This window comes from Kogia breviceps, chromosome 6 (assembly GCF_026419965.1).
Source record: "Kogia breviceps isolate mKogBre1 chromosome 6, mKogBre1 haplotype 1, whole genome shotgun sequence".
Lineage (NCBI taxonomy): Eukaryota > Metazoa > Chordata > Mammalia > Artiodactyla > Physeteridae > Kogia > Kogia breviceps.
In genome coordinates, this window is record NC_081315.1 from 120,929,361 (window position 1) to 120,956,332 (window position 26,972).

At 37.3% G+C, this 26,972-nt stretch overlaps 1 protein-coding gene across 50 annotated transcripts in view; it reads left to right on the top strand.

Moving 5' to 3' along the window:
* Positions 1-26,972, top strand: part of ANK2 (ankyrin 2) — a 689,273-nt gene that overhangs the window by 552,490 nt on the left and 109,811 nt on the right. For 44 of the 50 annotated variants that reach the window (XM_067036535.1, XM_067036530.1, XM_067036514.1 and 41 more), the window contains 9 exons: positions 2,066-2,164; positions 2,327-2,425; positions 7,536-7,634; positions 12,704-12,901; positions 16,134-16,232; positions 16,775-16,873; positions 21,393-21,590; positions 25,605-25,703; positions 26,076-26,174. In XM_067036535.1, coding sequence (XP_066892636.1) covers positions 2,066-2,164; positions 2,327-2,425; positions 7,536-7,634; positions 12,704-12,901; positions 16,134-16,232; positions 16,775-16,873; positions 21,393-21,590; positions 25,605-25,703; positions 26,076-26,174 — 1,089 coding nt within the window. The remainder of the gene's footprint in view (positions 1-2,065; positions 2,165-2,326; positions 2,426-7,535; positions 7,635-12,703; positions 12,902-16,133; positions 16,233-16,774; positions 16,874-21,392; positions 21,591-25,604; positions 25,704-26,075; positions 26,175-26,972) is intronic. The other 6 variants (XM_067036528.1, XM_067036532.1, XM_059066612.2 and 3 more) reach the window with 1 other exon arrangement.

Genomic DNA, 26,972 nt, shown 5'->3' on the forward strand with positions numbered 1-26,972 from the left:
CTCCCACAAGCTGCCTGCCTACTTCATGCCTTCACAGTTTGCTATTAAATGATGGCAAGGATAGATTTAAGAGAACACCAAGGTAACATTTCCATAATTAGCAACTCATAGATAGGTATGAAATCTCTGGAGTGATAAGCATTTTTAAACGGAAAATAGAAGTTGAAAAATAGGCAATTATCAAGTAAGTTCTAGAGACCTCTACGTAGAGTCAGAATAAAATTGTAAAAAAGTTGAACTTTATTAATCTCTTTTTGACAAAGAAAGTTTTAAAGTGGTGAATAGATTTTACTACACAAGATAATGTAAAATGTAAGCCTGTGAAGAATTCACTTGGAGATATTCCTTATTGACCTGATTACTCAGTCACGGGCTAATAGAAAAGTAATGCTTAGCGTCTTCTTGCTTCAGGAAGCATTTTATGTAAACTATTTCAGGAATTGCTCAGGAGAAATCTGCAAGAGGCTGTCCCTAGAGCAGCTTCTGTTTCTCCCAAGTTCTAATATTGAATAAATCTTCTTGCTTCACTTATATTTAACCATAATCATTGGAAGTATTAGACATGTACTGATTTATGCCTCTTGTTTCTTAATTCTGCAACTAAAAGCAAATCCTTTTTTCTATTTGTTAAATGGTTTATGCAAGTTAAATGAGTCTTTAGACAATCAATATTTAAGAGAATGTCATTAGATTTAGCAAATATTGAATCTTATTTTTATTAGAAATTTTCCATTGGAATTTATTTGTTAGTGCCTGGGAAGCAACTGTACTTTTAGGTTTATGTGCAATTATGTAAGGATATTTATTTTCTTACAAGGAGGAAAGTACTCATTTTCATTTGGATGGTGGTCAATAAGCATGTAAAATATCACACTCTAATCACTGCACATCTTTTAAGTGCTGCATATACATGTAGTTATTTATATCTGGCTTATTACATAGCTCATAAATGGGAAATTACTTAACAAATATCGTGAACAATAATGTCATTAGGTTAAAGAAAATCCTATGCTTTCCTGAGAACTGCTAGTATAGAACAATATTGACTGATAAACAGTCCCTATTGGGACATGCAAAATTGTTAACTAGCAGAATAGATACGATTCTATATAGAGACATCATTGTTCAGATAAAAATATAATACTTAAATATAACACATAAGGATTAAGCATGGGGCTAGTTAACAAATTTTTATGTAGTTTCCCCTAATTGCTGCACATTAGCCTAGTAGGGAAAGTTAGAAAGTACCTTAAAGACTTCTCCACATTCCTTTGCTTCTACGAGATACCTTCTTCCAGTTATTCCAAAAATTCTCCATACTTATTTTGAAAATATTTGGGAACTTAATAATCATTTCTTTTTGAAACGAAATGTGTGTGATTGACATGTTATAAAAAATATATTAAAATATTAGAAATATAACTTCTGGGTATTAAATATTATCAACATAAATAATGATTTCCACTAACATACAACAACTCCTCATAAAAACTTTTTAATATAAACGTTATAACTTCTGGATATAAAAAAATGATCAACACAAATAACGATTTCTGTTAATTTGTAACACCTATTCCCTAAAGAAAATAGTAGCTAGGCTGAAACATTTATTATAGTCATGTTCTTAGATTTTTGAAGTAAAACAGGTAATGATTTTTCACTTTAAGAAATAGCTCATCATCAGAAAAACACATGCTTATCTTTGATGCATCTTTAAGCCATTCCATAATCTGACCAATCAGTATACTTTAAAACATTTTAGAACTTGTAAAGTATAATTGCCTCAGTTTTTTCCTTCTTGGAAGAGTAGGCCCATGTAATTTTCTTCCTTTCTGTTTCCTCTGTAACCACACGAACAGTGCCATACCTGCCCACCACATATAAACCAAGTTCAGAGCCTCCAGAAATATACCACCACTTTCTCTCTAAATCCAACACCTACAGCACTTGAAGAAATGGTAACACTACATGAGGATGTAACATTACTGCCTGCAACGTGCCAGCATGGAGTTGTGTGAGAATCGTTTCTGCATGTTTTCAACTAACTTGATTGTCTTTTGCACAGAATGGTTTTACTCCACTGCACATTGCCTGCAAGAAAAACCGCATCAAAGTCATGGAACTGCTGGTGAAATATGGGGCTTCAATCCAAGCTATAACAGAGGTAGAAAAATGTTTCAGCTTGTCACGAAACATTCCTTCTCTTACTCCTTCTTCCCCTTGCTTCTGCCCTTCTGTCCTCTTCACTCAAGTATTATTTATCTGAAGAAGCCCCAAAGCCCCCACCCGTGCAGAGGAGTAAAACTGCTGTCGCTTTGTTTCGCAGTCTGGCCTCACACCAATACATGTGGCTGCCTTCATGGGCCACTTGAACATTGTCCTCCTTCTACTGCAGAACGGAGCCTCTCCAGATGTCACTAACATTGTGAGTATGGCTTGGGTCAGAATAACCACAGGGAGAAAGAGAGGAAGCGTGTGGGTGTGTAGGGATTGTGTGTGTGTGTGTGTGTGTGTGTGTGTGTGTGTGTGTGTGTGATCAAAGCTCAGCAGCAGAGCTTTGAGAAGAGCCCCTATGATAACCTATTATTGAAATAATTGCTAGAAGGTCGCTGAGAGGAACCTCCATAGGGTAAGGAATGTTTTAGAAAATAATATAATGGAAGCTGTGGAGTAAGACTGTGTCAGCTTCCTGGTGCAGGTAAATTGAACATGCATCTCAAACACACTTATAAAACAAAATACATTTTAAAAGCTCCTCTGAACGTGAAGGAATGATTGATTGGAATAAAATGTTCAGGACTTGCTCTACTTGCTTGAGTGAGTCATATTCCAGAAAATTTTGGTTAAAATATTAAGTCAGTACCATAATCAATTATATCAAATGATTAACCAGAGAGACCAATATTAGAAGATTTTTTACCTAATATCAAATTCTCCCTCCCTCCTTCAGTTACATGGATTTTCTATTTTCTAACCTTACTTTGATTTTTTCCTTTTGATTTGGCTGGCTGAATTAGTTATAACTTGTAACTTTTTCATGTATCCTGAAATCCCTGTTGGTCTTCAGACAACTTTTGTTCTGACAGTAAATGCTGGATATTCCAGAATTCTTCAACCTAATCTAAATTAGGATTTTTACTTCCCATTTCTTTATATTTCTCTCATTTTCTTGGAGTCAGCCCAGTTAAACTTTGATCATTGAATGCAGGTTTTCTCCTGAGCAAGAGACTTTGCTCTGTACAAAATACTGTCATGTATTTGAAGCTCACCAGGACCCACTGGAATATTGAGATTTTTTAAAAAGTATTCAACAGAAATAACTCCCCAAATAAATGTTAGTGCTTATTATTTAAATGAATCATATTTTCAAAAACAATTGGTTTACTATTGTTGCTAATTTTGGGTATTCCATTCCTTTTGAGTTGTGAAATGGAATGTTCAATTTAACTTTTTATTCATATTCTCTTTCATTTTCTCATTTCCTTGTATTTTATGTACTGTTTCTGTGTTGAAGTTTCTGATGCATGGACAAAATCCATGTGAAATAAATTTATTTGATTTTAAATATGAGTTAATACCTCTCTTCATATTATTCACAACTGGAGTATAAAACCATTAAAGAATTGAAATATAGTCTGTATTTATACACCCCCCTAATTACAGCTTACTGATCCTAAAGTAATAATATATGCTAATTTTAAATTTCTCCAATAAGGATAAGAGTAATTTCACAACATGCCAATTTGAGTTTAATTTATGGTCACTCCTTAGAACTTTAAAAGAAATCAATAGCATCCGTTTTCTGTTCAGAGATGACCACCTCCCTTTTTAAAATTGAGACCTACACAAACCAGTACCTTTTAAAAGAAGTTCTCTGAGTACTTTCCCACTGTACTGTATTTTCCTTCTTTGCATTAAAATGCCTACAGGGTCTCAGGAGCAATGGGAATACTCTGTGAAATTATATTATCATAGTAACATAGACAAGTATATTCTATGCAATGCTTGATTGAAATCCCCCATGTTAATCGTTTTGAGGGGAGATGTTTGCAAAATCATCAAAGAAAAGCCGCATGAAATGATTGTATGATTTTGTGGCACTCTTAATTTGCTTCTTAACCGACCAATTCCAAATTATTTGATGGTTGTGTATTTGCTCCATATTGATATACTCCATTCCGCAAAAAACAAAAACAGAAAACTATATGGGCTACATATTTTCAAATAAAAACAAATTTTTATTTGTTAAACAAAATATCAATTAAAACAATAAAAATGTTGACATATTTAGGTTCTTGAATACTCCCAAATTAATTAAACTTTAAATTCCACCTGTTGGTCATTATAAAGTTCTTCACTTTGTTTTATCTTCTCATTTGTCCATTACATACTCTTTCTCTTCAGCCTTCTCAAAACAAATACTTGAGAGCCACCTGCCAATGTAATCCTCTTCTCAAATGTGTTTCCTAGTTGCTTTTTGTTTGTTCATTTTAATTTTTGTATGATGTGTCCTTCAGGGAGCAGGTACCATATAGATAGGGTCACCAGATAAGATACAGGACTCCTGGTTAAATCTGAATTTCAGATAAACACCAAATAATTGTTTTTAGTATAAGTATGTACCATGCAATAGTTGAGACACACTTATACTAAGATAATTATTCTTTGTTGGTCTGGAATTCAGATTTAACCGGCCATCCTGTATTTTGATATGCTAAATCTGGCAACCCTACATTTAGAGGAGTTTTACTTTCTCTAGCAGTGGGATGCCTGTGAACCGGTGTCTTCTCAGAACGTGAGGATATAGCTGCTGCATCCCAAACTCTTTGCAGGTTGATTAAGAAACTGTGTGAACACTGACTGCCTGCTTGCTGTGTCAGAGTTGGTCATTTCCTGACCCCAAAGTACCCTACCCTTGAAGCCTTTGTGTGTTGCCTGAAATCATGTTGCATTTTTGAATGCAATGCTGTCTGTTGTGCTTTGATGCTTTACAACTGATGCAGCCAAAGTGGAAGTCAATGTAGCTGTCAGCAGAGTCAGTTTTAACAACTGGGAGGAGGGGCATGAAATGTAGTACCTGCTTTGGACATGAGCATACCCATTCTCCTGCCAGTCTTGTTTTTGTCTCAAAATTCACTCCAAGTGTGAAGTGTACCAATAACTCAATCATGTGCAGATATTATTACCGCGAATCTCCCTTTCCAGAAGGCTCACAAATGCACTTGAAAACCTAGAAAGCTGAACTGCCAGTTGTAATACATCCATAATCCAAAGTATTCATTGACAAGCGTGGGAGTAGAAAACCCAGCACTTTTGGAGCTGTCCAGAATGCAAAGTGGGGGACAATCGAGTTTTTCTCTTCTTACAGCAAATCAACGGATTCATGACTAAGTTCACACTTCATATTATGTTTAAGAATTTCCCCTAATCCCTAAAGTTAATTAGCTTATGATAAGGAAAACAGGGCATTGAATGAGGTGCCCAATAACTAAGAAATGGAATCTACTGATTAAAATATATATACCCTCTTTCATTTTCTTATTTATACTTATGTATAAACAAGGGTAACATAATATAAAAGGGTAAAGGCAATTTACATAAAGGTCAATTACCCAAAAATCATTAAATAATAATTAAACAAGACCATTGTTTTAAAGTAGAGAGACCATTTGCCTATATATATATATCTTTTCTTTGTATATAATGTTTAATACTTTAGATTAGGTTTCATATCTAACTTGTCAACTTCAAATGTGTAAACATCATAAAAACAACTTATTTTAAGCATAAATAAAGGTACTAGAAATACTAAGACTAGTATGTAAAACCTTTTAGATTTTGAAAACCCCTTATTGATAAAGTTTAGCTTGTAAGCATATAAATTCATTGTTGAATAGGTACTCCTGAGGCATCTTTGACTTAACTTCTTATAAGGAAACTCATTTTTTGTCTTCATTCTACTAAAATTAGTAAAATTGCTATACTATTATAAGACTTAGAAATGGAATATTTGAGGGTTTATTGTTAATAGTTAGAAGATCCAGCTTCATCTATTTAGAGACAGGTTTTAAGTGATATAGAAAAGTTAGAAATCATGGCTGTCTGAAGAGGAAAAATCTTGCCATACATCCAAAGTCTGAAAACAGTACTGCTGTTCTAGTCATGTTATTTTATGTAATAACATACTCCAAATACATTTACTCTATAAAAGTCAAAAGATGTCATCAAAAAATAAGGCCATTAGAGGATAAATGAATCATCAACAAAAAGATTCGAGTAGACATCCAGTTTAATGGTCTCAAATTCAAATCATTGGAATTGAATTTCTCATAACTTCATAAGGAATGGGTCTCTGAATACTGGCAAACAATGAACTCTGAGCTAAGTACCAAACTAAAGTTTGTCTTAAATCTGGGTTTAAGGGTTTGTTGTGCAAGTAATCAGAAGAAATTATTCACTGGAATTTGTCAAATGTTATCCAGTTACCTCAACCAATGTTGAAATCAATTTAGTTTATTTGAATAGTTTACCTGGTTGAAATCAACCTTATTTTCTAGTATAGTTGTGGTGACTAAAATAACTTTTATTCCAGTATCTTATTCTTTTATAACTGTAAAATTGTTTGAAAGAATGAGTCCCTGCTTTCTTTAGAACTACGTGTGGTTTTAAAATACGCGGATTGAAAAAAAAAACCCTTCTCTTAGAGGCAGTAATTAACAGGCTTCCCAATGAGAAAATTCTCTGATGTCTAACCATCATCCTTCATGCTGCAGGTTAAGCTGCCTTTTTCTGATAAGTGTGTCCTCCTTGATGCAGCATGAAGCTACTTGAGACACCCGAAGCTCAGTGCTGCCCACCTCAACTGATGGCACTGTTAACATTGCTTTACTCATCTCTCAGTATTTCTCTCAAATAACTGTCTGTAATTAAATACGCTCATCAATAATAAGCAGAGGACCTCCTGGGCAAATCAGATTCCTCGTATGAACAGTCTTTACCTAGTCTCATAACACAAAGATAAAGCCAATGTAAAAAAAAATAGTTAATTTCAGAAGTACATTTTGAATTCTGAAAAGAAATGACATGTATGGTACAGATGATGTGATTTTTTTTTGCACTGCGTTGACTTGATCTTCAGTATCTAGAGTTTCTCATAAAAACGGGATCGAGCTGTAATCACATTTTAAGTGTGACAGATTTTAGATTTGAAGGATGAAAGGTAACTTCATATCACCAAAAGCAATTTAGGTTATTCCACGTTGATTGTGAAGTTAAACCTCAGGGTATCCTGAATGTTTGGGTAAGTTCACTGGTTTGTCATGAGTGAAAAAAAAATTAAACACTTGTCCTATCCTTTTGAAGATGGAGAAGATACTGTTTTTCCAGACTCAACAATTATGAAATAATTATACCTTTTCATAGATTTCTTAAACTTTTGGATATAATGCTATCTTTCACAAAAAGGCACATTTTTATTCTATGCCATGCAGAGCAGTGGGTTTACTTATGATTGAATGATCTTTGTTTCCTGGCAGCGTGGGGAGACTGCACTGCACATGGCAGCCCGGGCGGGGCAGGTGGAAGTGGTCCGATGCCTCCTGAGAAATGGTGCCCTTGTCGATGCCAGAGCCAGGGTAGGTGCTGGTGCCTGCGGTTTTCTTCTGTTATGTGCATGAGTTCTATCCTTAAGAGATGCTGCTATTCTTCATCTCTTGATGCGGAAATGCCAAGGACTGTAAGTGAAAACATCAATTCAGTAACAGTTTTTCAGGCAAAAATGAAATGGTACAGGGCTTCCCTGGTGGCGCAGTGGTTGAGAATCTGCCTGCCGATGCAGGGGACACGGGTTCGTGCCCCGGTCCGGGAAGATCCCACATGCCGCGGAACGGCTGGGCCCGTGACCCATGGCCACTGAGCCTGCGCGTCCGGAGCCTGTGCTCCGCAACGGGAGAGGCCACAACAGTGAGAGGCCCGCGTACTGAAAAAAAAAAAAAAAAAAAAAAAAATGAAATGGTACAGTAAATATACACAATGGAAAATGCACTTCAATTTCAGAAACACTAACATTTGAAAAAATAATACAATTTAGTATTTAAGAAATTTGGCATTGACTAACATTTTAATAAATTTTTTTAACCTATGAAAGCACTTCCACTTATATCTTCATTTTCATGAATTTTAACATTTTTATTATATAGATACTATATATTAAAATTTATTTCTTACCACCAAAGCCAATCAAATTTCCATAGACATTCCTTACTAGTAACTTAAAAACAAACCATATTCAAAGTTTTAATGTTTCCCTTCATCTGTTTTACTTCCCTCATTTCTGTAATGAGTTCTACTTTTCTTCTTGCTGTGATTTTCCATATTTAGGCGCTCTACCCTTCCACCATTCCAGAATAAATGAATTTTGGCCCAGGAGATTGTGTGATTGGACCCTCCTATTTCTGATTCCCACAACTTGATTTTTTTCTTCTTCTTTTTAAAAAATTTCCCTTCCCAGTTGCTTTTTTCACCTGCTTCCTTTACACTGAATATTTTATCAATATCTTCTGTTTCCTTTTCCACGCTGTTTCATTAACTTTTGCACCAGCACCTTTGGGATTCTCATGGACTATTTAAACAATTTCGCTTCTTGTTCAATATTTGATATATCTAAGCTAGAACTCACTTCACCTTGAATCCTACCGTAGTGAGTCCATTTTCAAAACAGTATTGTATTGGAATGAGCTGGAAACATACAAATTGTCATTTCAGACAAGTCATTTCACTTCTGGGTCTTTATTATTAAAATGTAAGGCTTGGACTTAGAAACCTTGAAACTCCTTTCCAGATTTCTTAACATTCTCTAACTATGAATTTTATAGCATTTTTCACTTCTGGGTCTTTATTATTAAAATATAAGGGTTGGACTTAGAAACCTTGAAACTCCTTTCCAGATTTCTTAACATTCTCTAACTCTATGAATTTTATAGCATTTTTTTCCGCAGACCTTCATGCAGAATCCAGTGATACGTGGGCAGCCTTCATTACTCTAGTAGTTTTAATTTTTTTCTGCCTTTCTATCCGTTGTACAAGTAGTGTAATTTATGTTCTTTGCTACTCATCATTGGCATTTTATGCTCTTATATATTAAATGCTTTTGTTATTCGAACTCTATTTTTCCCTTCCTTGGCACTTTTCTTGTTTCCCTTCCCCACCCCCTTAAAGACTATGTTTTAAAAGCAGTTTTAGTTCCACAGCACAATTGAGAGGAAGGTGCAGAGGCTTCCCATAGGCCCCCCTGACCCTATAATCTTCCCAGTTATGAGCATTCCCCACCAGAGCAGTGCATTGGTTATGAGTGACGAACCTACCTTGATACATCATTATTCCTCCAAGCACCTAGTTTACGTTAGGTTTCACGCTAGGTGTTGTACATTCTATGGGTTTAGACAAATGTATAATAACCTGTATCCATCCTTATAGTATCATATCGAGTAGTTTCACTGCCCTAAAATTCCTCTGTGCTCTGCCTAGTCTCATTTCCTTTTAAGTTTACCTGGCAATTCAGCCGCTAAAAAAAAATGTATGGTCCGTCAATGCGCTCTGGATATCATGAACTTCATTAATTTTACCAGAAATTGTGGGAGTGTTCCTGGTAAATATTTTGTAATCCATACTTAATAATAAAGGGGTTTCTCATTAATCCCTCTTATTATAAAATAAAACTGCTTAATAGTTTGTAGTCAAATTCCCACATGCATGCACTTCTGAAAACTCCCTCTCTTGACGTAATACCATTGCTCTACAATTCACTCTCTTCCAAAGGGGAGATAGTTAAAATTATACCCAGTTACTACACTGATCTCCAAGGTGAAGATCTCTGGGTAGTCTGTTTTCTTCTCTATCAGGTTTAGAAATAATACCTCATGGTTATATAATCATGGGGCTAAGTCATATTTATGCCTACTCCCAATATATAATGAAAGAAAAGTCATATCACCACAATAATATCTCTCAGTGAAAAGTGTAAGCAGCGTACTCTATTCACCGGTCAAGAGCATACGACATATTTTGCTGTACAGACTGGAAGGCCAGGGCTGCAGTGGCATAAGTTCCTGGGTCAGCCAATGTGCATGTCCCCCAGGCCCTGCCCTCAGAAAGGTCCTTTCTTGTCCAATGTCCTCCATGGACATAGCTGAGAGGGCAGCTGGGACCTTTCCTTTTGGGAGTTCTCTTGCTTTAGGTGCCCATATTCTGTTGGCACAATACAGGGGCCTGGCATTTGCTTTAGGGATCGAGCGATCACAGGGCCCCTAGTCTTAAACTCACTTGAAACTTAACTCACTTAAAACTTTAGTTATCTGCTGGTATATATGGTTCCTGGGAATCCTGTTAGCTAGTAACTTATAGCAGAAATTTTATCAAACATTTGAACCCTGTCCCAGCCTTTGCTCTTTCTGTCTTTTGGTAAAAGGAGTTGGGGCTCAGCAGGTTTCCCTAATTTTGGAAACTAGCAGTGATGGTAAGGCAGAGCTCACGTCTTCCTGGATCAGGCTGTATCACTGTCAGTGATACTTTACGATGAGAGAATTATTGCCCCTTATATTTGGAAGGGGCCTAGAGGACAATCTGCCCACATTTTTTTCTTTAGCTCTTCCCATGAATATTATCTTCTGTGATTTCCCAATTCTTTGCCTTGGATTGAATTAGCTTTAGCTTGGGGTGGCAAATTCAACTTTTGCAATTCTACAGGGAAACAATTACCCAAACCTCCAAGGTCTTATCATATCTGATTACAGGTGGAAAGACTTTCTTATCAAATTTGTAGGTTCTTCCCTTTTCCACTTTCAGATAGGAGCGTACCAAAAGTTGAAGAAAATGGGCAAAACAGCTTATTTCTTAACTTTCTTTTTTTTTAAAAAAAATACAAGTACCTTAATGCTCTGAGAACCAAGAGACACTGATCGATAATTTAACCACCAGTCAGGGACTGCCGCTTCTCAGCTGTGGATTAAGGGGTCACCGTTGCCCTAACGCTCCCCCTCGCTCACTGCAAACACATGTTAGAGTCTGTCACTTGTAATAAACCACCTCAATCAAATTCTGGTGGGCAGAAGTCCAAGCAGGGAAACCCAGAAACAACAGATGTTCATGATAGCTATCCTCAAGTTCTTTAGTCTTTGATTGTGTTTTGCTGTCCATTTATTTTTGTAACTGTTAATTCTCTCCATTCCTCTCTTTCGCCTCTATTTCAGAGAAAGTTGTATCTTTTAAGTGTTGTCTGTCTCCCTTCCTATTGAGAGACCTCTTGTCCTGTTAGTTTTGTTAGAGGCCATAATATTGTATCTCTTTCTGTGGAATGAATAGACAAAAAAATGTCTTTAGAATCCAATGCCTGAATTCAAGTTCTGTTTTCATAGATGTGTAACCTTGGACAGTCCTGGAAAACTCATTTAATTCCTCTTAATCTCTTTTCTCTGGAAAATGGTTGAATAATATATGTTATGCCTTCCTTTCAGGTCTAAGTATAGGACTTGTCAGGTATGCATCATACATGAAAGAAGTTTATAAGGTGCAAATTTTTCTAAAATTCTAATTCTATTGCTAAAATAATTGTATTATTACTGTTTATTATTTAGTTTTTACCACCCTGCAATGCACACAGTGCTATTTCATCTCTTCCTGTACCTTCCACTTAATACTTTTTTCCTTATAACTTTAAGATAAAGTGCATTTATTTGAACAGTTCTCCCTATTCTATTCTACCTTCTCCATTCATTCTTAGCCCTGGAAGTTGGCCCAGCTTTTCCTTTCTCACCTTTGTTATGACATGCCCTTGGGCAGATTATAGAGATATACCTCTTTTCATCACTAAGGTTACACACAATTTTCTTTTATCAAGACAATGGTTTGGCCTCGTTTTCTTAACACTGAAAACATTTTCCTGAACACACATTAGAGTCAGGTGATTTCTTGAGTCTTCTCAAACGTGTCCTTCCTGTCCCTTATACCAGCTATCTCCTCTCCCTGTTTTTAAATGAAAAGCAATTGGCAAATACTTAACCCCATTTGCTCCTCGCCAGACTTCCAGTTCATCTTTGAAGCCCTGGATGTAAGTCCCAGACCCATCTGCAACGTTTCCTGGAACAACATCTTTTTATTTTTTAAAAAAATCAGATTGCAACATCTTCTTTATCCACAGTCTCTCCTTGAAGAAAATAACCAGCATTTGTACCCTTGGCTTGCTGAGTGGAGTAAGGACAAAGTTTTCGCAGCATCCCTTTTTTTTTTTTTTTCTCTTGATACAGTTCCCAGAATAACTACTGTCTCTTAGTGAAAGCTTTTGGATGAGAATCTAGGTCTTAGGACTTCTGGACTAGATTTCTTTCTTATTCAGAACCATGAGCTGGTTTATATTTAAACATAAGTGAAGGCTGAGGCCTTAATGAGTTGAGAAACATTTTGGCTTGCCCAGAAAACAATGACCAAGTTCATGGAAACATCTACTTTTAAAAAAATTTAAGGAAGGTTTTGTGACCAAACAGGTCATTCTATAACAAGATATAAATTGTAGTCAGAGTAGCAGTAATTTCCTTTTGGGTAGGAGTTCCTGGAGATCCCAAGAAGACATCGTGAAACATCTGAGTGAAATGTATTACTAGTGAAGTTTGGTCTGTCCTGGCACTAACTTTTTACTTGATCTGAGTTGTAGGAGGAACAGACACCTTTGCATATTGCCTCTCGCCTGGGTAAGACAGAAATTGTCCAGCTGCTTCTACAACATATGGCTCATCCAGATGCGGCCACTACAAATGGGTACACACCACTGCACATCTCTGCCAGGGAAGGCCAGGTAGACGTGGCATCAGTCCTCCTGGAAGCAGGAGCCGCCCACTCCTTAGCTACCAAGGTAAGAGGAATGGTTTCAGGCTGACATGGACCAGGAGCGATCCTAAATCATAGAGTGTCAAGAAGGGTAGATCTCCTTTAGGCCTCCGACTTCTTCTTCCTCTTTGAATATTTTAGATTCATTTTCTAAATGACCAAGGGAGATTGTGAGATTGCATATAATATCTTCAAAAGGAGGGCTGGATTCGCTTCTTGTAATTAATGCCGGTGTTGTTTCTAGAACTTTATTATTATTATTATTATTTGGCCACACTGTGTGGCTTGTGGGATCTTAGTTCCCTGACCAGGGATCGAACCCGGGCCCCCTACAGTGGAAGCACGGAGTCCTAACCACTGGACAACCAGGGAACTCCCTCTAGAACTTTAATTAAGATGATTTCCATAAAGCAAGTCTTATTTTCTCTTTACTTTCCATGATAAAAATCTATACTATATTCCCATGAATATATTATAGAAAAAAAATACAATTCCCAAATACATTGAGCTAGTATTACTACTGAGGAAGATAATATCGCATTAGATTGGCAATACTGTATTTGTTGAGTTTGGTACTACCTAGAAGTTCACTTCACACAATCTTGCATTTTTCCAACCCTGGTTTCAGCTATTAGGCCCTTTCTGCTGCCTACACTTTACCAGCTGCACAGTGTCTAAACAGAACTGGGCTGCAGAGTCACACTTTATTAGTTGTGATCTAACAAAGAATTTTACTTATGTTCAAAGTTTTGAGCTAGGGCAGAGTAATTTTATCTCCGTTTGACACATTATATTTGAGATCCCCTCTTTGGATATGACTTAGAATAAAACACGAATACAGCTAATTGGAGCAAAAGAAATTGGACTAGTAGAGAAGAGAAGAATGAGACACATTATAGCCTACAACAAGTGGATTATTCACAGGGCAAAATAATTCCCACAAATACAACAGTGATTCAGATTACTAAGGAATGGGCATAAATACTGCATCTGGGGGAGAAGGGAGTTTGCAAGTACGAACTGAAGTACTGTGGTGGCATCTGTCCTCTTAGAGGTAGGAGCAGCCTGCTGGCTGTTACGACTTACTGGTTGCCTATGGCTGTAAAACATGCTTTGATGTAAGAAGCTGGTAATTATTCAAATGCTGAAATCAGAAGGGTTGAAAGGATTTTTTAAATCTTTTTTTAAAAAAATCATAAACTAAACAACAAACATAGAGTTGATCCTTAAACAATGAGAGCATTAGGGGCACCCACCCTTCACACAGTTGAAAATCCTCATATAACTTATAATCTGTCCTCATATCCGCAGTTCTTCTGTGTCTTGGGTTCCTCATATCCACGGTTCCACATCCTTGGATTCAACTAACTGCAGACTGTGTAGTACTGTAGTATTTCCTATTGAAAAAAGTCCACATATAAATGGACCTTCACAGTTCAAACCTGTGTTGTTCAAGGGGCAAGTGTGTAATAATAATAATAATCGTAATAATAACCCAAGAGAGACTGGGTGATTGTCTCATCCGATGAAGTTGATAAATAAATGAAATTTAGATATATAAAATACAGAAATAGGGAATAAAACATAATCCCTTGTCTTCCAAAGATTTTTAGATTTAAAAATATATCTAAAGCAATAGTAAATTAGGACAGTTAAATGGAAGAAACTATTAAGCGAAACAGTTCCACAGTGGAACTGACTGGGGTTCTGAAGGGTAGTTGACTCATCATCAGTGAAGCTATTTAAGTGTTGATAAATATCAGAGGGTAAATGAAATCCTGGTGAGATTAACATAGGGGAAGAAGGAAGACGTGTGATTCGAGAGATGCTTTCCAACCTCTATTCTGTGATTCTACAGGAAAGATTCTATGTAATTTTGTCTAATAATAGTTTCCAAATTTATAAAGGGGCTGGATCACTATTCCAGCAAGACTTTAAGGATAAGGAGTTTATTTTTGCTTTCTTACCACGTGGTTTGTCTCGGAGAACTCTACTTCATCCTGAGTGTCACTCCAATCATTGTGTGGGTTGAGTTAGAGGGAAGAGAGCATTAACGACAAATGTTGGCTTAAATGGACTTCCTATATTTGCCCCACACTTGGAAAAAGCAGAAGATTTACTCCCCTCCAAGGACTTCTTAGTACCTTATGTTCAAAAAACAGCAAAAAGAAAAATGACATCTTAGCTAAAAATAATTTGTGTTGTGACACTGTGAAAAAGCGGTATTGCTTCTTGAGGGATATTCTGTATTCTGATGAAGGCTTAAATGGTCTGGAGGATAAGCCCTATCTGAGACCACTTAACCCAGGCATGTTTGCTGTGTGTGTTTTGCAAGCCCCAGTCAGCTTTAGAATTCTCCCACTCCCAATGTAGCGCCAGAAGAGCATATGATTAGACTGTCTGGCCAAGAGGATGGATTTGAGATCATGGTGTAGGAACTGTGCCATCCTTGAGCTCTGAGTCCAGGGACCTAGCTGTATTTGTAACACACTGCTAATAACAGAGAGTGACATTGGTTAGGCACACAAGACGTTGAATCTGTATGTGTAAACATGTGTAGGAGAGCAGCAGTCTCGAAGTTTGGTGTTAATCAGCTCAACATCCTGCCAGAAGTAGAGTGTATTTTCCGAAAGGAATTGGTCTTATATAAAGTGTGGGTCTTTTGAGAAAAGGGATAAAAGTCAGGACGAGAGGTGCTTTTTAAACGGTGAACTGTTTTTGTTCTCTCCACCATTTTATCTTGCTATTTCTGCAGAAAATGCAATCAACTGAATCATAAATAATTTTTCTTTATCATAGCTGCTGAAATACCCTAAACCTTAAATAAAGAAATTTGGAATTCAGGTATTATAAAAAAGATAGGAAAAACGAGAAAGCCTGGACAGGAGGTACTGCTGTCTCAATCCTATTAATTTTAGAGGCAAGAAAAAGACAGGGTTGGTTTTTTTTTTTTTTCACTCACAAATCAGAGCCATTTTACTGACACATAAATTCCAAGCCTAGAAAGTCAAATTTCAGTCTCTAAGCCCTCAAAATAAAATTTCTTTTGTTCAGTCTGTCAAGCCAAACTCTTGCTTGGGAAACTTTATTCTTTGTCCTAGTCCTTGTTTATGGCTAACAGATTTAATGCTCCCGGTATTTTTCCCAAATGGAGAATCAACATAAGTTTGCTTAATATGTTAACCAGTAAAAAAAAGATTTTGTTAGCCGTCACAAAGAAAACTGCTACATTTTACTTTTGTTCTTCACATTTTCAGAAGGGTTTCACACCCTTGCACGTAGCAGCCAAGTATGGAAGCCTGGATGTGGCAAAACTTCTCTTACAACGCCGTGCTGCTGCAGATTCTGCAGGGAAGGTAATAAAAGTTTTCAAGCATATATGTTTGTTATATAACTCGGTCAAGTTGGAAGCTTGGGAGATCTGCATTTCAAGACATTTTGCTCACTCTTCTTAAAGGAATATGAATGTAACGGATGAAACTATACCAAATAGATAGGACGGCGGTGTCCGTGACCTGCCCACATATACACTGATTTAGAAGGTGTTTAAAAGAGCTGTGCCTCAAATGTGTGTTCCTGTCGCAACAGGGCCCAGAACTTCTCTGTGTTAAGAAGAATCCTTGCAATGTTAACATAATAGTTCTTACATGGCATTTTAGACATTTAATTATGGTGGAATCAAGATGCCCTGTGCTAACTGAAAGCTCAACGGATCATTTTCAGTTTTAGTTACGTTTCTAATAAGAAAATCATGAGGTATTTATTTTAATTATTTTCCTCTTGACTATATTAATTAATTAACATGGACTTAATCGATACCAGTTGCCTTGCATCCTGGCAGCTTCAGGGCAGCTAATGCTAATTGATTAATACTGAAACTTCAACACACCCGTTACAGAACGGCCTTACCCCGCTCCATGTTGCTGCTCATTATGACAACCAGAAGGTGGCGCTGCTGTTACTGGAGACGGGCGCTTCCCCTCGCGCCACGGCCAAGGTGAGGACCGCAGACAGGATTGACAGACTGCAGGGTGAAACTCGAATCTGACCGGACATGGGAATTGTTTTCTAAGCACATGGTGCTGATATAACTGCAACTAGTCCTGGCAATGGTAGCAGCTTTTGGTGTTGTCCTTTTTTTTTTCCCCGACCGTTTGCTTCCACAAAGCCTTTTAAGATTTTTTTAAGGGGACATGCCCAGGAACCAGTAAAGATGACTCTGATTGCCGACACTCAGTGTTTTAGACACACAAGTATGAGTTTTGAGAAATTAGACCTAAGAAAGGCAGTTCAGGTTTTCCCTTCTCTCGTATAAACACAATGTTGTGATACCCCTACCCTTTTATTCACGCATTCCTTCTGACTTCAAATTTTTCACTGTGCTCTATAGGAAAGACTCCTTGTTTTTTACATGTTTCATTCGTGTTAACGATAGCGTACATCCTTCCAAGTTCCTAGGCTAGGAATGCATTTCGGGGTTATGTGTAGCACCAACTCATAAAACAGCTCCAACTAAGACTTGAACCTTTGGACAGAGTGTTTCCCACCATTTGAGCTGCCTCTTTATTACACTGAAAATATACATGAATGTCATATAACAGATAAAGTCATCACTGTATCTTTCATTTATTCATTCAGTAAACATATATTGAGAAGATGTCATAGTTTATTTAAAAAGAAAAATATTTCTTGTGGTGGGAAAATATTCATGCTATATTAGATGACATAATAAAGCGACAACTATTACCACTTACATGCCAAGCACTGTGCCTAGCATTTTACATGCAATATCTCATTTAATCTCATAATAACCCCATGAGATTGGTATTATAATGATTTCTATTTTACAGATGAGGAAGTGAGATTTAAATAGGTTACTTTGTACGTCCAAAGTCACATGACTAATAATTGACAGAGCTAGGATTTGACCTCAGACAATCTGACTTTAGAGGCAGCACTGTTAACCACTAGGTCTACTGCATCCCAAAGCAGTAGAGGAGAATTATTCCACTTCTATTATCTAACTAAGTACATATATACTCACGTCTATTTAAATTATACACATTATACATATATAATAAAATGGAATACTCTATGTGAAAGTATATTGTGTATATAAACAAGTTATATATAATAAACTATTATATATATATAACTTTGTACCCGTAACTATATATAGATCTATATATATGTATATATACACACATATACATGTTTTATTGCTACAAATATACAGCTTATAATAAAATATTTAAACTGTCAAAAGAGCAGGACAAATATTTTTATTGCACGTACCATTCTTATTTCTTTATAACCCTTTCTCTATAATCTCATCAATCATGCATTTGGGTTTTTTTGTGTTTTTTTTGTTTGTTTTTGTTTTTTTAAACATCTTTATTGGAGTATAACTGTTTTACAATAGTGTTAGTTTTTCCTTTACAACAAAGTGAATCAGTTATACATATACATATGTTCCCATATCTCTTCCCTCTTGCATCACCCTCTCTCCCACCCTCCCTGTCCCACCCCTCTAGGTGGTCACAAAGCACAGAGGTGATCTCCCTGTGCTATGCGGCAGCTTCCCACTAGCTATCTAATTTACATTTGATAGTGTGTATATGTCCCTGCCACTCTCTCACATCGTCACAGCTTACCCTTCCCCCTCCCCATATCCTCAAGTCCATGCTCTAGTAGGTCTGTGTTTTATTCCCGTCCTACCACTAATCTCTTCATGACATTTTTTTTTCCGTGCATTTGTTTTATGTCTTTCTTCCTACTAGATTAGAAACTACTTGAGGACATTAATCATGTTATATTCATATTTGCTTATCTCTGAGGTGTCTCATTCAGTATTATGTGGGTTCTCAATAAATTTGAATGGAAGAATGAAGACTGAGCGACTATTCCAATGGAATAAAAAAAGTATGCTCATTTAACATGCCAGTATTTTCTTCATTAACTTTCTAGGCTGACCATTTTGAACAAAGATATGACTTTATCAACACCCAATACAGCACATATGTATAAAGAAGGGATTGTAGTAAAACTATAAAACACGTGTTCTCCTCCCACAATGGGCTCTCAATCTACCAGGGAGAGAAGACTTAACTTATAAAATAACATGTATGGTTCTTCTAAAGAGACAAATGTACCCTTGATCTCCAGCCTCTATAGAATGTGGTCCTTACTCTTTGGCACACATGAACGAAGTCCAGAAGACTAGGGAGAGCATCCTCTACTCCAGGGTCCACGGTAGGGGGGCTTCAGAAGGCTCCTCTAGTGTCTTCCACTCATGTGACCTCTCCTGTCAATCAGCATGAGTCCTGTAGCTCGGGGGCCGCTCCGAGAGGCTGCCAGTTGGTTGGACCCCACCCCTAACTCCACTTTTGACACTCTATTCACTACAGTTCCCCGCCCCACCTCTCAACACACGTGATCCCTTGGACCCTAGAACCTCTTTGCTTCTTTCTACCAAAATCCAGAATCTTTTCTTAGTCTCCACTGGGTTTTGTTGTTGTTATTGTTATTTGCTTCCAAGCACTTTGACTCTACGTGGAGTTAGGAGGGTTCTTCAGACTTGCAGGTTCAGTATCTGCTGGACAGTCAGACCTCTTATATTACTAAAAATGTGACACTCTTTGATGATCTCTTACATTGTTGTGTTAAAACCTACCTGCCCTCCTCCACATAGGTCTCTGACTTTACCTAAACTTGGTAGGTTTACTGATTCTTTGCTTAGCCTTGCTAAATCCTGTGCTGCAGAAGTACGGGGAGTTGGGGCTGAAGAAAGCCCACTGTGGCCAAAAAAAGTGTTTAAACTTATAGGTTCCACAAAAATCTATGTGCCCTTTTATTCAGTAGAGCCCACGGTCCAGGTGCAATGTTCTAGAGGACGTGGAACATCACGGACCTATGAAAGGACTTCCAAGAAGAGCTGCTGAATTTCTTGAGCAGCTTAGAGGGAAATATCATTCATCTGAACTGAAAGATGCTTGGCGAAAGGAAGACAGAGTAGATAGATAATGTAGGCACATTTGAAGATCAAGGTTTCATGACAACACATAAGGGCATTTAAATTCTCAAAACTCCTTTTTATTCTTTGGGTACCCTTTGCAGTTAGACTTCAGGAAATCCCATGACCTAAAATTCTTCTTAGAGTTTCACAAGAAGCCCTTGATCAATATGCTGTCTTTCCCTTCAGCATGCCACAGCCAGTGGCAAAGCCACTGTTTTTCATTTCTATCACGCATTTTTCATGGAAAATTCTACCTGACTTGATAAAGAAAAGGAAAGGAAACAATACAGGTTCCAGACTTACACTTGTTCCAGAGTTTTGTTTGTTTGTTTGTTCTTTTAACTAAATATGGGGTTTAAAGTTTGGCTGTTGTAAACGAAGTATGAGTTCCTCTGGTCCTCTCCACAAACTCTCACATAAAACTAGTAGCCTCTTATTGCTACTTTTGAGCAGTTTGTAGAGATGAAGGGGGGATCCTGGATTTTAACTGACCACCTAATAGGATTAATTAACTAGTTAACCTAATAGGATTTATAGAAGCCTATTTTATTAATATATTTTTCACCAGAATGCAGCCCCTTAAAGACAGGGATCAGGTCTTGTCCACCTCTATATCCCCACACCTAGCACGCTGACCAGTATACGCTAGGTACCTACTAAACAGTTGTTGAGTGAGTAAAAAGTACAATCCAACCAGAAGCACATTAGTAGGAATGTTTTAACAAGACCATAGAAATAATTCCATTTTATTCTCTTCTATTAAAACAATGTCTGAAATATAGTATTCAGTTCCAGGCAGCACAATTCAAGAGCTATATCGACCAACTAGAATCAGTCCAGAGCAGGTCATCCTTAATGGAGAAAGCTCTAGAAATGGGGCTTCTGTCAGGAATAGTTGAAGGAATGGGAAATTTAACCTGGAATAGTGAAGACTAAAGGGAGATATGAAAACCATCACCAGGTATTTAAAGGACGGTCAGATAGAAGAGGAATCTGGCTTTTTGCTCTTCAGGAGCAGCATTTTGAGGGGGAGATTTTAAGCTTTGGGGCATTTGTGTCTTTATCTGTCTTACATGTAAGTAGAATGGGGTGCCTTGTGACATGGGTTGCAAAGATGTGGGTGTTGTTGGATGGAAACTTATGATGGGCAAGAATTTGGATTTACTATAAACGCACTTTTTTTTTTTTTTTTTTTTTGCGGTACGTGGGCCTCTCACTGCCGTGGCGTCTCCCGTTGCGGAGCACAGGCTCCGGACGCGCAGGCTCAGCGGTCATGGCTCACGGGGCCCGCCGCTCCGCGGCACGTGGGATCCTCCCGGACCGGGGCACGAACCTGTGTCCTCTGCATCGGCAGGCGGACTCCCAACTACTGCGCCACCAGGGAAGCCCTAAATGCACTTTTAACTTTTCTGTTGATTAGAGATTCTTATTTCCTTCAGACATATATCGCGGCAATTGCTAAGCCTACAAATTACATGTGTTTTTATCTTTGCTTTTTTAGAATGGCTATACTCCTTTACATATTGCTGCCAAGAAGAATCAAATGCAAATAGCTTCCACGCTGCTGAACTATGGAGCAGAGACGAACATTGTGACAAAGCAAGGAGTCACTCCACTCCATCTGGCCTCTCAAGAGGGGCACACAGATATGGTCACCTTGCTTCTGGATAAGGGAGCAGATATCCACATGTCAACCAAGGTATTCCGGTTTTGCCTCTTGCTTAGTGAAGAGTCTACTGAACGAATGTAAATAGAAACCAACCTGAGAGAATTTGGAACAAAAAGGGGGCAGATTTTAAAGGGAAACAGGAATAGCTCATAGAATTCAAGTGTAGCAAAGGAGTAAAGCCTCATGAGGGACTGGAAGGTCACAGGAAGGAGGGAGTGAGGCTCACAGACTCCGCCTGTAGGGCTGCATGTTTGCATCTTGACTTTTCCCTACAGGTCGGTGTCATTTGCTGCTCTCTGTGGGTCTGCTTCCTGTGCGTCTCTGTGTATGTGACCAAAGAGGCTGCCCTGTAGCTCCCAATAGATAGCATCACTGCAGTTCAAGCAGTCCGTCCAGATTGCCATGGTACCTGCTGGTCCTAATTCCAAACTCCAGAGAGGGAGAGAGGTGGCAGTTTCATCTGGGTTCCGGCCCAAGCAATTGCTTCTAAGCTGCTGGTCTATGCCCATGACCGAAGTCATTTTCAGCTGGGCTCAGCTTCAGAGGCACCTGGTGGTTGGGAGCAGGGAACTCAGTAAAATAAAGATTTCTGAGCCAACTTCAGTTGAGCCTAGCTTGGCTGGTTGTTGTGGAGGTGGTCAGATAAAGCACCTCTCCAGAGAATAGCCTTTGTGGACAGCGTATTAGCTCTAATAGAGTAATAGGGACATATCAGAAAAAGAGATTATTCAAATATTTAGATTTTTACAAGTACATGTCAGTCTCTCTCCATATATAGCTATACCCCTATCTATCTTATCTATCTATATCTATATATTTATATCTATATATACTTCTATGTTAGATCTCCTAATACTCTTTTGTAACACGTGGTGTGAGTTTAGTGAAAATTAAGTTTCTTAGGATTTTCCACAAATATACAAATAAGATGTTTTCCACATCTCGCTGTTGAATTAATTAGTACTTTTGGAGACTCAGTTGTCAGTTGGTCTTAATAACATTTGTAAATGGGTCATGTAGCTTACGTCCTTTAGAAAGAGCTGTGAAAAAGACAGGCTGTCTTGAATGCCTCTAGAGCCCTATTCTGTGTCTTTATCACTCTGAAGTGTTCCAGTACATCCCTTGCCCTTACGCACTTCTCTCTTCTCTGTCAAAAGGCCTCTGAGATCCTTTCTTAAACCATGGTGAGACTAATTACACGGTTAGCCCTCCAGAAGATATTTGCATTTTAACAAGAATGAACATGATGAAGCCTTATGGTGAAATTCAGTGTGTCAGACAGTCATTAAGTCTGGGGCATGGATTTCCTTGTGGTCGTTAAAATCATGCCTCTCAGGTGGTCTTTTACTCCACTGGGGATAGTCACACCATGAAACCAATAGTAGAATATTTCATTTAACATCAGTATACAAATGAGTCATGTAAGTGTTTATTGTCCATTAAAAACAAATCTTCATTAAAAAATAAACACAAGAAATCCATAAACAAATCAGGCAAAATTTTGAATAGAATGGAAGTTCTAGACGTTTCATGAAACTGATCACACAGTGCTTCTGATGGTGTAATTTTTAATTCATAAAAATTGTAGATACATATCTGGAATCAGTTCACTATGTTCTCCCTGATAGTATTCTTCTAAACATATTACTTCCTTTGAGAAAATTTTAGCAGTCAATCAGCAAATATTTAATGAGTATTTTTGAATATTTTCTCCACTCAGCAATGGATAAAAATATTCAATTTGAATCACAAAGTATTTATGTTATCTTTATAACTGATTTCAACATTGGGTGGTGTCTTAAAGACAAAGGTATGAAGTACTGATATTTGCTCTAGAGTAAAATGTTAGTAAATATGTTAAGATATATCTGAATAACAATATAATATATAAAAATATAACCCTGGCTTTTGGTTGGTATTATTTATAATTATACATTATAATAATTAATAAATAAGTTATATGTGAAATAAATAAATTATAAGCTAATGCAACCATGAAAGTATCTCAGGTAATAAGCAAAGCCAATAATAAATTCTCCCGTTTTTGTAAATTATATATATTCTTTTTCTACTTAAGACCAACTAAAATCAGTAATTTCATATTCTCTAAATGATTATTTCTCAGTAAGAACTGTAATATAGAAATGATATTACATTCCTTATCCAATCACCATGTAATAATAAAATCAAACCAACTGTAGAGTCCACTGGTACATCTTAGGAAATAAATTACTTTTTTTGAAAAGAACTCCTTCAACATCTTCTATTTTCTTAATTTATTAGGAAGGTTTACATAATTTGATTTAGGTATGCAAGCTTACCATAATAAACTATAGAGGATTTTCATACTGGTTGCTAGTTTGCAATCTTATATTGTAGAAAATCCATTCTGCACAATAATGTAGAAAACAGCACATATATTTGAAAGGCCATTAAAGATGCTTTTGAGATATTTGATGATCACTTCAATAACATTTTTTAAAGACCGATGATCTCAAAGGAGAAATATTTTTATGTTTGCTATTTTAATATGGAGAGAAACAACACGAAGAATAATCTTCTGTTTTGTCCTAATATTCATACTGTTTATACTTTAGGACTGTATACTATCTGTTTAGAAGTGATAACATTGTAATGCAAAAGGGTGCATATTCCACCTCATCCTCATGGTTTATGAAACTCAAAGTTGAGCTCCAGAATTCCTTGGTGGTCCAGTGGTTAGGACTCAGAGCTTTCACTGCCAAGGGCCTGGGTTCGATCCCTCGTTGGGGAACTAAGATCCCACAAGCTGCACGGCACAGCCAAAAAAAAAAAAGAAAAACAAAAGCTGAGCTCAGCCAGGACTCTAAGAATCAAAAAGCCTTGGACTCTTAAATATAAAGCCCTTTCTCTAGTTGGAGAATTTTTTCTTTCTCTGTAAATATCACTTCGATTTTTTAAAGGTCAGAGAACTTGTCAGTTTATAGAAGTAAAGCAGGCCTGCAGAGCCATGGTTAAGAGGAATGGTCAACTGTAATTGGATGTGAATTGGGGGAGAGGGGGTGCCAACTCAGAGGACAAGAAAGATACCTCAGTATACAGATGCAGGATGTACAGGAAGAGGATAAATATACTAGGTATTTGAAAAATATAGCAGGAGAGAAACATATGGCATGAATATAATGTTAGCTGGAATATAAGCTCTAAAAGGGCAGAAGCTTTTATTCACTGATATATTCGAGTGCCTAGAACACTTCCTGGCATGTGGAAGGTACTCAGAAAACATGGGTTAAACATACAAATGATTTAGGTTTTAGAGATACTCTTTAAATTTCAATTTTGCTTGGTGGGAGATACTTGCATATGTAGTGAGGCTGCCAGACTGTGGCATTGACTGAATAAACCACTTTTCCCTCCTCCTTTCTCTATTCTTCCATCTTTTATTAATTCTTAACTGTACTTTAATTGCATGTTCAAATAATTAAAATAATTACTTGATGTATATGTGCCAGGACATTTACATAAAACTGGCCAAATTTATGGGGCAATGGCGTCACTATTTAGCACTTAGAGGAACCCCCAAAATAATATACTATCTTTGGATGCTGGAGAAAATTATTCTGAACTCATTTCCTGTAACTCTGGACATTGTTTTCATTGATGTGATGTTTTATTGATGAAAATATAGATTATTGCTGTGGTTATAATGTAGAAGTAGTAAGCGGTTGTTCCATTATTTAAGGAAATAAATTGATTCAACAGGAGGCACAGATGGGTTTGAAATAAATGTTGTTTGGAAGCTTATTAGCTGAGTTATTTTAAAGGCTCACATCATAATATAAGTGCACAGTATAGAAAATGTAATGTGAAGAAAGTGTTGAGTAACTTAGAGAGTATGTCTTAGATGGAAAGTCGTATTAACTTGGAGGGTTTGTCTTAGATATCAGAAAATGCAGTTTCTAGAGAGAGGCTATGAATTTTTCAGGATTTTTCAAGACTTAGTATTATAGATGATACCGTGTATTTTCTTCTTCAATTGTACCCCTTTGCTTCCCTTCTCTATAGAGTGGACTCACATCCTTACACCTTGCAGCCCAGGAAGATAAAGTGAATGTGGCTGATATTCTCACCAAGCATGGGGCTGACCAGGATGCTCACACAAAGGTAAAGCGAATCACTGTCATATTGTGACAGGTTCTGACTTGGATTATCCCCAGGAGCCCCCATTCAGGTCACCACAAGTCCAAGTTCCCCCTCCTCAAAGCCCATTCTGAATTAGTTATGACTCTCCTGCTCACAGATCTATAATGGTTCTGCATTTTTGCTGAAAGCAAGTCCAAATGGACAGCAGGTATTAGGAATCTTTACAAAAAGATTCCAACTTTGCAGACTTCGGTTTACCCTCTCTCCCTCATTACTTCAGCTAGTCAGGATGACTTGCACTTTTCTTCCTGTACTTGCTTGCCTCCATGCCCCCCTCTCCCCTTGAGTATGAACTACTAGAGTAGTAATTTATTTGTTTATTATTATTTATAGCTTGGTTACACTCCTTTAATTGTGGCCTGTCACTATGGGAACGTGAAAATGGTCAACTTTCTTCTGAAGCAGGGAGCCAATGTCAATGCAAAAACCAAGGTAAAATACATGTACTCATTTTTATTTTCTATAAGCAAATGGTTTGGCCATCTGGACACTTCAGTAGCTCACCACAGTTACAAACATATGTTCTTTTTAGTTCTTCTTAAGTGATTTTGAATAAGCGATATCGTTTTGTACAGTTGTTTGGGACTTTTCATTCTAATAACCTTTGACAGCCATGTAGGCGACATCAATTTAACAATTTACTACAGGATACAATAGATGCCGGCTACAATATCTTGATGTTCTGGCCGATTTCCTTTACATTGTTTCAGGGCCTTGGCCCTCCCCTAGCCCTCAGTCTCTGGTGAGGAAATACAGACAGGCAGCCTGGACTGCATGCCTTTCATTTTTAATGAATTCTGTCACATTTGGACTAGCACGTGGCTGTGCTCAGTGAGGCAATACTGTGTAAGGCCTGGCTTGGAAGTTTTCACAGATAATGCAGAGCTGACTGTTTTTCCCAGTGCCATCTGAAGGGTCCTATCCTGCGAAGCACGATGGGAACATAAAACCACACTTCGGTATATTCAGATTATTTCAGGGAAGAGAAATGAGTAAAATAACTACTGCTACTATGCATAATATAACCTGCAGCTCCAATTTTCTTGGTCCAAAGAAGTATTTAATTGCATTTTTTTAAGTTTATGTACCAGAAATCACTAATTGCAGCTGTGTGAATAGGTTCAAGTAAATTAGTGTGAGCACATTCGGGAGTTTTCAAAGTCATCATTCAAGATGCTGCTAATTAGCCACCACCATCTTGAGTTGAGCTGTCGTGGTGTCCCAATTTCT